Raw genomic sequence first — 12,370 nt, forward strand, 5'->3', positions numbered from 1 at the left:
CGATAATTGTTAAGTCACAAAAAATATGTATTCTTACCAATCCCATCATATGTCTTTATGTTCAAAAACCTTGATCGCTTTAAAACATTAGACTACATCTGCCATTAAGATCTATAACAATTTCTATCAATGAATACACAGAGCTATAGTGATTAGTTTGTACAAATTCTCAAATGTGTCAAAAATGTCAATTGCTATAATGAGTCAAATTTTGATATATTAGCATTATTTTGATTCTAGCATGCTAGTATTCTGGTAATTTCAGAAAATTTATATATTATTTCCATCAATAAAAGTTTGCAAGTTAGTTAAGAAAAGTTCTAAAATTAGTATTTATATCTTAACTTATGTCATGTAAGATAAAATAAGATACGCGACTTTTGTAAATATCAATATACACATTACACTTTCTGTAACAAACTATGCGTAAAGTTTTACTACAAACATTTAAATTATAAAGCAAATCTTTGAACACTATATGTCCATTAGAAGTCAGATAAAACTTTCTCTAACTTCTGTTCAAAATAATTTATTCTCATATTTACGCATTCAATGAAGTATGTCTTACATTAAAATCACCCCATGCTATGGTGCCGTTTACTTTAAGAGTTCATTCTTGTTTTCTATTAGTTATATTGAAGAACTAATGATAATCCAAAAAAATTCGTTTAGAGGCCAAATCCATTGCATAATCTTATGCTACATTCAGTGTTGTTTCTCTGTTTGGTGATATAAACTTTTTATTTGTTCCTTGTTACTTTTCCCGTTCGTTGTCCAGTTGGTATAGATGTCAAATCCTTCGTTGTAATTCTTTTTATCTTTAAGTAGTTTCTTTTCCTCCATTAATGCCAGATACTCTGTTGTGACCTCGTTAGTCTCATGTTGCTTTTTGTATTCTAAATATCATCTTGGTACCTTATTACTTTTAAGATTTGTACATTTGGGGGGGAGGGGGGGGGGTTGGGGGGGGGGGGGGGTCATATCTCCTGCTTTTGCCGAAAAACATTTGTTTTTCCCGATTGTATCTAAACGATATTCGTTAATCTCTATCCACCTTTATCATCTGGTGTTGATTCCAGGGTTCTTGAATAACGTTTTGATTTTCTCTATTTACTGATGATGTCCGATATTGACTTGTCATCTCTTCATTATGCATTTTCTTTGTACTGAGTTGCATCTACTATATCACTTGCTCATTCTGGGTTTATGTCAGACCTTTGCTTTTTTTTCGTTTTTTAATCATTTTCCGATCTTCTGAAGTTGTCAGATATTCGATTGCTATTTCTATTACGATTTTTTGTTGTAACATTTTGTTGATTTGCTTTTTATCAATATTAGGTATATACTAGTAATTATCAACTTTCGACTATAGTCAATCCGATTCTGATCTGAAATTGTCTATTTATACTTTTTTAGTTTTTCTCTATTTTAGATGATCTTCGATTGCCGCTTTCTTATAGATTTTGAATTGATCATGCCATCAGATCTTCTGTTGATACTTTGACACTTTTTTCCATATGAATGTGCCAAGTATCTAAAAAAAAATAATTTCGTGTTTGGTCATTAATTTTCCCTCGCCAATTCCATCACTCCGTTGAGAATTAATGATTATCTTTTTTCACCAGGAACATTATGTATTCAAAATCTAGGAATCAAATAAGACTCATATACAGAAATAATTAAAACCTGAACAGTACTTAATTTTCATAGAAGTCAACCGATTGTTTTGTTTTTATTATTGCTTCCCAATTCCTCATTCAATATCTTTCCGAATGTTTTTATTTACTTGTAAACTAATAATGCCATGACACAAATTTCAAGCTGCTATGTTCATAATGTAGTACCAGTTCAAAATTGAAAAATATACATTATGATTGAAACATTTAAATATTGAAATCAAACATGACCCATCAATAACAAAAGCATATGATGTAGAATGTGTCTCTTCATCATATCTACCACAGATCTATGTCCATTATCAATTGCAATGTTTAAAGGGAATTTCCCATCAATTTTACATATGCCTGTGTTTGCTCCTTTCTCTAACAATAAATGTACAATTTCACTATGTCCTAGTTCGCATGCATAAAACAATGGCGTGGTGCCATCTTCTTTTTTCAAACTGATGCTAGCATGGTGATCCAGAAGACAACTGACTACTTCTTTCCAACCCATGAAACATGCAATGTGTAACGGAAAAGAACCAGCTACTACATCAAAGGCATAATCTGCTGACTTCCTACTGACATAATCTTTTACATTTGATGACCTATTATTTGCAAGGCAATCAAAACAATCTTGTTTTACTTTGTCTATTGTTGTCGTTGCATGGTAACTAAATTTATCGGCTATAGACTGTTTCCGATGGATACAACTTTTGCTGTTAGCATTGTTCTCTAAAAGTAACCGAGTTATTTCTACATTTCCATTAAGTGAACTGAAAAATAAAGCATCACCGCCACCATTTGTCTGGGCATTAATGTTCGGTTTCGGGTTATGTTGAATCAACAGTTGTACTATACTGGTGTTGTTTGTTGCACATGCTGTGATCAGTGGTGTAAAGCCATCTTTTCTACATAGATTAATGTTAGGGTTCTTCTGTAATAGCAACTTTACTATATTAGTATGTTCGTTTTGAATTGCCATTAATAAAGGACTACAGCCAGTATTGTCACATAGATCAACGTTAGGATCATTCTCTAACAGCAACCTTGCTGTAGCAGTATATCCAATCATAATTGCCATTAAAAGAGGACTACTACCATCAGCGTTAGATAGATCAACGTCAGCATTCCACTCTAACAGTAACCTTACTACATCAGTATGCCCAAACGAACTTGCCATTATCAGAGGACTACTGCCATGAGTGTCACATAAATTAATATTAGCATTCCCCTCTAACAGTAACCGTACTATATCAGTATGACCATTTTGACTTGCCATTATCAGAGGACTATACCCATCTTTATCACACAGGTCTCTGTTAGGACTTTTCTCTAACAGTAACCTTAGTATACCAGTGTGTCCTTTCATACTTACCATATACAATGGACTGCAGCCATTAATGTTACATAGGTCAACATTAGATTTGCTTTCTAATAGTAACCTCACTATATCAGTATGTCCTTTTGCACTTGCAATCAACAAAGGACTACAGTGTTCTCTATTACAAAGATTAACATTGGGGTTCCGCTCTAAAAGATCTCACTACACCAGTATGTCCGGTTGTACTTGCCATGAACAGAGGACTACACATATCTTTATCACAAAAATTGACATTAGGATGCTTCTCTAATAGCATGCTCACAATAGTTGTTTTCCCTTGATAACTTGCGATGGCAAGTGCAGTAACCTTATCTGTGTTAAATAGATTAATATTAGGTTTTCTCTCTAAGAGCAATCTTACTACATTATCGTGTCCTTCTTGACTTGCTACGTACAGAGGACTACTTCCATTTTTTGTGCATAAATCAATATTAGCGTTATACTCCAATAGCATACTTACAAAAGACGTATTCCCTTGAGAACATGCAATAATCAGTGCAGTGGCCCCATCCGTGTCACATAGATCAACATTAACGTTCTGTTTTAACAGTAACCTAACTATATCAGTATGCCCAATCCGAATTGCAACGTACAAAGGACTACAGCCTTTGGCACATATATTAACGTTAGGATTCTTCTCTAATAACATACTCACAAAAGAAGTGTTTCCTTGAAAACATGCAAGTGTCAGTGCGGTAGCCCCATATGTGTCACATAAATCAATATTAGCGTTCTTCTTTAACAGCAACCTTACTATAGCAGTATGTCCATTCCGAATTGCAACGTGGAGAGGACTACAGCCATCATTGTCACATAGATTAATGTTTGGACTCTTCTTTAATAGCAATCTAACTATTTCAGTATGCCCTGCACGACTGGCTACATAAAGAGGACACGTTCCATTTTCAAAGTAACATGGATCAAGGACCAGTTCTGACAGAGACTCTCCAAACGTTTTATTTACAAATTGCCTAACTGTACTAAAAAGACTGTAGTCAATATTGACACATATATTTATATTAGGATTTCTAGCTAACAACATACGTACTATATCAAAATGCCCATTATCACATGCTACGAACAAAGGACTAAGACCATAAATGTTACATTGATCGATACAAGGATTACTTTGTAAAAGCAACCTTACTATGTTAGTATGTCCTCCCATGGTTGCTACGAGCAGAGGACTAAATCCTTGAATGCAACATACATCAACTTTATGGTTCTCTTTTAATAACAACCGAACTATATCAATATGTCCTTTCATACTAGCTGCTAATAGGGGACTTAAACCGTTAAGGTCACACAACGGTTCCTTTGTAACAGCATCCTTACTATATCAGTATGTCCATTTATACTTGCTTTGAACAATGGACTACTGTCATTTGTGTCGCATAGATCAATGTTCGGATTTTTCTTTAATAACATGTTCACAATATCAAGATACCCTCCCTCACATGCAAAACTGAGTGCAGTGATCCCTTGATTGCTACACAGATCAACATCAGGATTCTTCATCAAGAGCAGCCTCACAATGTCAGTATGTCCCTTCTGACTTGCAACTAATAAAGGACTACAGTAAATAATGTTACATCAATCAACATTAGCATTTCTCTCTAACAGCAATTTTACTACATCAGTATGCCCATTCTGACTTGCAATGTACAAAGGACTACATCTGTCATTGGTACATAGATCAACATTAGCATTCCTCATTAACAACAACCGTACTATATCAGTATGGCTATGCCGACTTGCTATGTACAGAGGACTACACCCACCTTTGTCATAAAGATCCACATTAGGGTTCCTCTCTAAAAGCAACATTACTACATCAGTATGTCCTTCTTGACTTGCCATGTACAAAGGACTACAGCCACTTTTGTCACATAAATCAACGTTAGGATGTTTGTGTAATAACATATTCACAATAATTGTATACCCTTTATAACTTGCCCTGTTAAGTGCAGTGACCCCATGTATGTTACATAGATCAACTTTAGGGTTTCTCTCTAGCAGTAACTTTACTATATCAGTATGCCCATTCTGACATGCCATGTACAGGGGACTATATCTATTATGGCTGCATGGATCAACATTAGCTCTCCTCTCTAAAAGCAACCTCACGATATCAGTATGTCCATTCTGACTTGCAGTCAAGAGACAACTATAGGAATATTTGTTACATAAATCAACATTAGGTTCCCTCTCTAAAATCAACCTTACTATATCGGTATGTCCTTCTTGACTAGCCATGTAGAGTGGACTATAGCCTTTATTGTCAAATGAATCAACATTAATATTCTTGTCTAATAAAATTTTCACAATTGGAGTATACCCTTTATAACAAACCTTGGTTAGTGCAGAGACCCCAAGATTAGTACATCAGGATTCTTCTCTAACATCAACCTTACTATAAAAGTATGTCCCTTCTGACTTGCCATAAGTAGAGCATTTCTACCATTATTATTACATAGAACAATATTAGGATTCTTTTCCAACAACAACCTTACAATACCAGTATGTCCTTTCTGACATGCCAGTAACAGAGGACTGCTGCCATTATTGTTACATAAATCTACGTTAGGATTCCTCTTTAACAGCAACCTAACTATAGACGTATGTCCTTTCTGACTTGCCATTAATAACGGACTACATCCACTTTTTTCACATAGATCAACATTAGGATTCTTCTCTTATAACATACTCACAATAGCAGAATAACCTTTACAACATGCCATGTTCAGGGCAGTGACCCTGTCATCTTTATAATAATCCACATTGACTTTATTATCTAACAACCACGGTATCATATCTTTATATCCATCGCGACAAGTCAATATTAGAGGAGTAGTACCTGATCCACATTCCTTATTTGATATCACTACATCTTTGGTATTAGCCAATTTTATTTGTTGGTCTTTGTCCAGTTGTATTAAATACTGTAGTAACTGTTGTCTAAATGATAATGCTTTCATATTAGTGCTACTAAATACTAATGCTACTATTCCTACTAACCAGTTCTCTATCAACCTTTTCAAATATATATCTAAATATTTATCATGTATTTCAATAATGAAGTCTATTTTTTCCACTTTGTCATCTTGTGATTTGATCCAAAGAAAACGTTCGGTTACAAAACAACTATCACCATGTTCTATCAAACATTCAATCATTTTCTGACCAAAGAAATAAGCAATGAAGTCAAAAAGTTTATCATGTAAAATACTATAAACTCCATTCTCTTTACACGTGAATGTGCCATCTAGAGATTCTAGTGCCACTTTAAGTTCTGTCTTTGATGTACTTCTGTTCAATTTACAAGCCTCACATGTATCTTCTATGATCTGTCGTTGTTCATCAGTAACCTTACCCTGGAACCATTTCTCTAATAGTCGATTATTAAATAAAACACATAAAGCAAGACTGCAAATTTTATGTTTTCCTTCATCTCCATGTCTACCTAAATTGTCTAACTCTTTTTTATAGATATCAAAAGGAATTCTGAAAAATTCTTTGATATCTGTACCTTTGTTTTCATGATAAAGAGAACATAAAAGAGGGAAGAATTCACAATGCTTTGCGATTTCTTTAAGATTCTTACTATTTGTACCAATATACTTTAATTTTTTGTTTTCTGTAAGACATAATTCATCCGATATTAAGTTACATTCGCAAAGTATAAAAGGGGATAACATTACAAATTTATCATCTTTAAAAACTTGTAATCTACAACATACAATCACCTTACAGCATTTGTCTGCCATAATTGTTTTTATCACAGGTAGCAGTTGTTCCCAGGTCTCAATCTGTTGTTGGTTGGCAGTAAACTTTCCACAAATATCATCTACAATGAAGACTGTCTGTTTACCAGGTTGGTAATAATCTCGTATATCAGTTGGTGAATAAACTGGAAATATTGTGTATCCCTCCTTCTGTAAAACCAGTGCAGTATGTCTAGCGATAAACGATTTTCCTACTCCTGCTGGGCCAGTTAAGGTCCCACAGCTGTTATCTTGTAAACATTTGATAACATGATCACTAGCTCTTGTAGTCACAAACATCTGATCTGTTCTTTTCCAATCTTCAACTTGTTTATTTATCTGATCTAAATTATGTGAGTAAATGTCATTTTGAAATAACTGTAAACACATCTTGCCAAAAAAATATGGTTTTACTTAATAAAAATACAAACTAATTTGATTTATACTTAAACTACAACTTAAACATGTTGTACTGACTACTGACATATTTCTCTAATTTTTGTGCTTTACTCACATTTTTTTAACGGTGTGAGAAAAAACATTTTTCCTCGTTTTTTTTTCATAGATTGTTAATTTTAGTTCTTTTAAGGTATGTATCTTTTTTATTTCCGCATCAACTTAAAAGGGAAGACATAGTTCTTTGAAATGAAGTTTAACCGAGACAAAAATGTGCCTAACCCAAGTCATCCTTGTCAACTTTATGTTACTGTTTTATTTCATGATTTCAGTGGCGCATCAATATACTCCAAATGTGTCTACAGTCTTTTTTCTGTAGAGCTTGACATATAACATAGACACATGTATGTTTGTTAAGACTAGTTTGGACGGGCTGCTGTCTTATTTACAATATCCCAATGTTTCCTTTCATGTACATATTTGTTTTGATAACCTTATTTTCCAAAAACCATGCTCCCAACTCCGTATACTGTAAACCAACTTATTTTCGCGGCTACTTAATTTCGCGATTTTCAAATTTATTTGATGTAGTTTAATAAGGAAAGATCCAAGTTTTGCATATTCGCGACGATTTATATTCGCTTTAGTTTTCTACTCGCGAAAGTCGCGAAAATAAATCACTCGCTAAAATAAGTTGGTTTACAGTATACAATTCCGTTACAACAAAGCCTTCCTTTAGAACACATTTTTACAGTCTTTATATAATCTCACAAAAATAGTCCAACTTTTACTAAAAGATGGAAAAATTCTTTCCTCAAGAGATTAAAATTTTTACCAATTTGCAAAACACAAATAATGAACCTTTAAAGAGCATCTTTATCAGTATGTTTTAATAAGAGTTTTTTTTACAAACCACAGCTTATATATAAAGCATATATAATATTGGTTGTAGCATATATCTTTACTTGTTTGTCTATAGACCCTATATAATTGCTTCTTGGTTTTATAAGATATGGGATGGCTCTTATCTTCATCTATGATGCAAACTGACATATCAGTATCAGGGCTAAACATAAGGACTTACATATATACAAATTTGTCTTGGTGTAACAATAGAGTTGGTTCAAGACGGGTAAATATTGACCCTTAAATTCCGTGACTTAAACTAGAGTAACAATTATAAACATTTGAGGATTAAATACGAAAAATATATCTAAAACCTGTAAAAATAAAAACTCCCTGACTCATTCATGATGTTTGAATGACGCCATTGTTGTGTACTCAAATAAAGAAAATCATAATTTTGAATAATAATTTGCTTTAATTGTAATAGTTTTGCTTCAAACAGAATGAGCTAAATGTAGGGACCACCATAATGTGTTTGTGTATCTGACCAATATTCATCTCTTTATAACAATTATAGTATTGTCTAAGGTGTGGTTAATGTTTTACAGAAGGAAATAGATACAACACATTACATTTGCTTATTTAAAATCGTTAATAAAGCGAGACTGAATGCATGCTTCATCAGTCACTCGATTCATCACTCAGACAAAATTTCATTATACGTAATAGGACAAAGTCGTTAAATTTATAGATCAGCAATTATCTTGGTATTTAAAAAATATGATCGTCAAAAATTATCGCATATTACAAATGTTGTATGTTGCTATACGTGGTATTGGTCAACCAGTTCGTGATTGTGTCCCTTCGAATTTGTATTGTCGAGATCAGTCGTTCTCTCTCTCTTAACCCCGATGGAACATTTGTTCTCAGTGTCATCAGCACATTCGTGGTATTGACGTCCGTTTAATATTAATGTTGATATTGAGAAACACATCATATATGATATGGAAACGCATATGAAGCGATCCGTTTCCCATATACCTGGTGACAAATCGTCCATTATCAGTTCAATATCAGTTCAAACATCAAGATATGATGCAGATCGATTAGTTTCGACAGTACATCTATTTCAAGCTGAGATATATGTAATGCAACCGTTCACTGAAATTTGGGTTAATGATTGATAAGACATTACTAATATATTTGAGAATAAAATTAAAGAACATAGCAAGACGCTTTTACTTGGGGTATTTTTTTATGACTTCAGGAGTTATTATGTACTCATTTGACAAGTTATAGGCACTCCAAAAACATATTATTGGGTAAGTACATATAATCGGTCTGTAAAAGTAAAATAACAAAATTACTGACCTCCAGTGAAAATCCAAAACGAAAAAATCTTTACAAATAATAAAATAAAAAGCTCAATCACATCAAACGAATGGAAAAACAACTGTCATATTCCTTTTGTTACAGGCATTTCTTTATGTCGAAAATGATGGATAAAATCTGGTTTTATAACTAGCGTAACCTCTTACTTGTATGACACGGTTTTCTCATTTGTTTCTAATGTGGTATAACAAAATCAAATAATATATAGACTTAAGATGTGGAATGACTGCCAATAAGATAACTCTCTTCAAGAGACCAAACAACACAGATGCTGATGACATTGAGAACAAATGTTCCATCGGGGTTAAGAGAGAGAGAACGACTGATCTCGACAATACAAATTCGAAGGGACACAATCACGAACTGGTTGACCAATACCACGTATAGCAACATACAACATTTGTAATATGCGATAATTTTTGACGATCATATTTTTTAAATACCAAGATAATTGCTGATCTATAAATTTAACTATGTGTCACCGTACGGCCTTCAACAACGAACAAAACCCATACCGCATAGTCAGCTATAAAAGGCCCCGAAATATCAGATGTAAAACAATTCAAACGAGAAAACTATATACAAATTTAAATTAGGACAATTGTGGACAGCACATTACCTCTGATGTTCTTAGGAATCACTTCGACCTGCATCATTTTTAATGCCTCAATTTCCGTCAATAGTTCTTCTTTTGCTGAAAAAAAGTATTTTCTGTCAAATGCATTCCATCCACTTATGAGAACAATACTAGTATTAGATTTGAAACAATTTTGCTAAAAACAATGCAGTGAACTTTTAAACTGCATTTTTTTCTTTTCAAGACAATAGGTTTTACACGCCTATGCTTAAGGAACACTTTTATCAAACCCGTGAATCTAAATTCAAAATTTGGATATTGTTCTAACATGATTTTTTGTAATAACATTATATAAGATTGATACCCATGATATGAAAACTTTATTTCTAAGGCAGCAATAATCTTTCAAACTGACTCGTTAAACATATTGCAGGTGTAAGTAGCACCCAAACTAAACTGTTTACACTCAGGGGGGAAACGTAATATCTAACTACTCACAGCAATATGTAATGATACATTAACATAACTACCAATAATGCGGGTAATATACTCGTCTTTATATTAAAGGGGCAATAGCAACAAAATATAAAAAATATGATTTTTTTTTTGTTCAATCATAAATGAAAGTGAAATTGTGAAATAATAATTAGCTTTAAGCAGCCAGGTTTGTTCAATTTTGTCAAAATAAATTTAGAAACATCGCTAATGAAATATTCACTTGCTTGTGAATAATTAGACGTCATTGAGTCCGTATTCATGTGACCTTCAATTCGCCCCTTTAGCTAGAGATATGTTTTGCATTTATAAGTCGTGTCCAGCCATTTAAAGGAAAATAATTTCAACATTAAAAATTAAACAAAGGTGAACCATTTCGTTGACCGATTCGATCCACAAATAATAATTCTTATACGATGATTAACTAATTTTTATAACCTATAACATGAAATGAAACAGGCCTAGAATAGTCCAATTGCACGAGGTCACTATCTACTTATATTTATGTTTATGTTTGTATCGGGTTATGTGATCGTCATCATCTTCGGAGGTCATATCGATGGTTAATAGATGGAGTCTTAACTAAAATAAACACACAATGCGGATATATATCAAATCTATGCCTTTTTAATTGTTTCTTTCAGATTTATTGTAAGTTGGATAAACTTTTAATTATGTTATAAATCAAATATGAGAATTTGAGTCAAATAGGTGAATATGAGTTTAACAGCTAATGCCCCTTCAAGTACTATAATTAACGTAAACTAAATGAATCTTATTTACATGATTTTTTATTTGTTGTTATTGGATTTGAACTAGCTGGCAGTAACTGAGAGTACTCTCAAATCTGTTCTCAGTGATTTTTTATTTGTTGAAGGGGTGAGGGATGGATAAATACTCCACCCCGTCCGGTCTACGTCGGTGTTTTTGTTTGATGTTTTTCTGGTTTGCATCGATCTGATGCATTAAGCATTTTTCAACTGTTTTAATATATAGTCTGGTCATGTGTTGTGCTGCTACACCACTGTCCAAGTTTAAGGGAGGGTTAAGCGCTCACAAACATGTTTAATCCCCGCCACATTCTTTATATGCCTGTCCCAAGTCAGGATCTTAGGAAGTTCAGTGCTCGTCGTTGGTTCATATCCATCATATTTGATTTTCGTAATTTGCTTTGTTATAAGATAGGTCGTTAGTTTTCCAAATTTAAATGTTTCATATTCTTAATGTCGGGGTCTTTTATAGCCGACTATACTGTATTGGTTTTCCTCATTGTTGAAGGCTGTACGATTGCCTAGACCTGCGTATATCCACTTTATTTGAATTTTGGTGAATAATTTTAGCTACTCGGCAATTATACCTCGTTTATTATTTTTATACATCTAGTAACTTTAGCTGTTTTTGCTCTTGATGTTAATAAAATGAAAGTAACTATATTTTTTAAAGCTCTGATTGCAGCAAAAAATGTAAACAGGTATGAAGTTAGGTAAAGGAGCATTCGTTATATTTTTGATATCAGGGGTGTACTGAATTTTATACCTCGTTTAAAACTATTTATCATATACTTATTGATATGATAGCTTTTGCATATGTGTAATGAGCGGAAGTACACAAGCCATAATGTTACCATAAATATATAAGGAGTTAATGATGCTGTTGTTGGACAACTATAGTATATTTGATTCATAATTTTAATTTTCTTTATAAAATGTTTGACTGTTTTAGTTATTGCATTAGTTTATTTGCCTTACATAAAACTATTGTCGGAAGTATATGATAAAGCGATTAATACATGGCCTTTTCCATATCAGCCTGTGTATCATCCCTCGACCCATATCAGCACCTCGACTCCGTCTCG

At 33.1% G+C, this 12,370-nt stretch overlaps 4 protein-coding genes across 4 annotated transcripts; all 4 read right to left on the reverse strand.

The window, feature by feature from the left end:
* Positions 1–1,896: 1,896 nt before the first annotated feature.
* Positions 1,897–3,033, reverse strand: LOC139504219 (ankyrin repeat domain-containing protein 50-like). Its single transcript, XM_071294285.1, has one exon. The coding sequence runs from the start codon at positions 3,031–3,033 to the stop codon at positions 1,897–1,899; it is 1,137 nt and encodes a 378-aa protein (XP_071150386.1).
* A 142-nt stretch (positions 3,034–3,175) lies between these two features.
* LOC139504220 (ankyrin repeat domain-containing protein 50-like) lies at positions 3,176–4,312 on the reverse strand. Its single transcript, XM_071294286.1, has one exon. The coding sequence runs from the start codon at positions 4,310–4,312 to the stop codon at positions 3,176–3,178; it is 1,137 nt and encodes a 378-aa protein (XP_071150387.1).
* Positions 4,313–4,638: 326 nt separating this feature from the next.
* LOC139504221 (ankyrin repeat domain-containing protein 29-like) lies at positions 4,639–5,301 on the reverse strand. Its single transcript, XM_071294287.1, has one exon. It carries the CDS (start codon positions 5,299–5,301, stop codon positions 4,639–4,641), a length of 663 nt encoding a protein of 220 aa, XP_071150388.1.
* A 440-nt stretch (positions 5,302–5,741) lies between these two features.
* Positions 5,742–7,199, reverse strand: LOC139504222 (uncharacterized). The gene has a single exon (XM_071294289.1). The coding sequence runs from the start codon at positions 7,197–7,199 to the stop codon at positions 5,742–5,744; it is 1,458 nt and encodes a 485-aa protein (XP_071150390.1).
* Positions 7,200–12,370: the final 5,171 nt, after the last annotated feature.

Source organism: Mytilus edulis, chromosome 14 (assembly GCF_963676685.1).
Source record: "Mytilus edulis chromosome 14, xbMytEdul2.2, whole genome shotgun sequence".
Taxonomy (NCBI): Eukaryota; Metazoa; Mollusca; class Bivalvia; order Mytilida; family Mytilidae; genus Mytilus; species Mytilus edulis.

Excerpts from the sequence above, each read along its gene's own strand:
- LOC139504219 (XM_071294285.1), bottom strand. The coding sequence starts at position 3,033 with ATGAAAGGACACACTGGTATACTAAGGTTACTGTTAGAGAAAAGTCCT.
- LOC139504220 (XM_071294286.1), bottom strand. The coding sequence starts at position 4,312 with ATGAAAGGACATATTGATATAGTTCGGTTGTTATTAAAAGAGAACCAT.
- LOC139504221 (XM_071294287.1), bottom strand. The coding sequence starts at position 5,301 with ATGGCTAGTCAAGAAGGACATACCGATATAGTAAGGTTGATTTTAGAG.
- LOC139504222 (XM_071294289.1), bottom strand. The coding sequence starts at position 7,199 with ATGTGTTTACAGTTATTTCAAAATGACATTTACTCACATAATTTAGAT.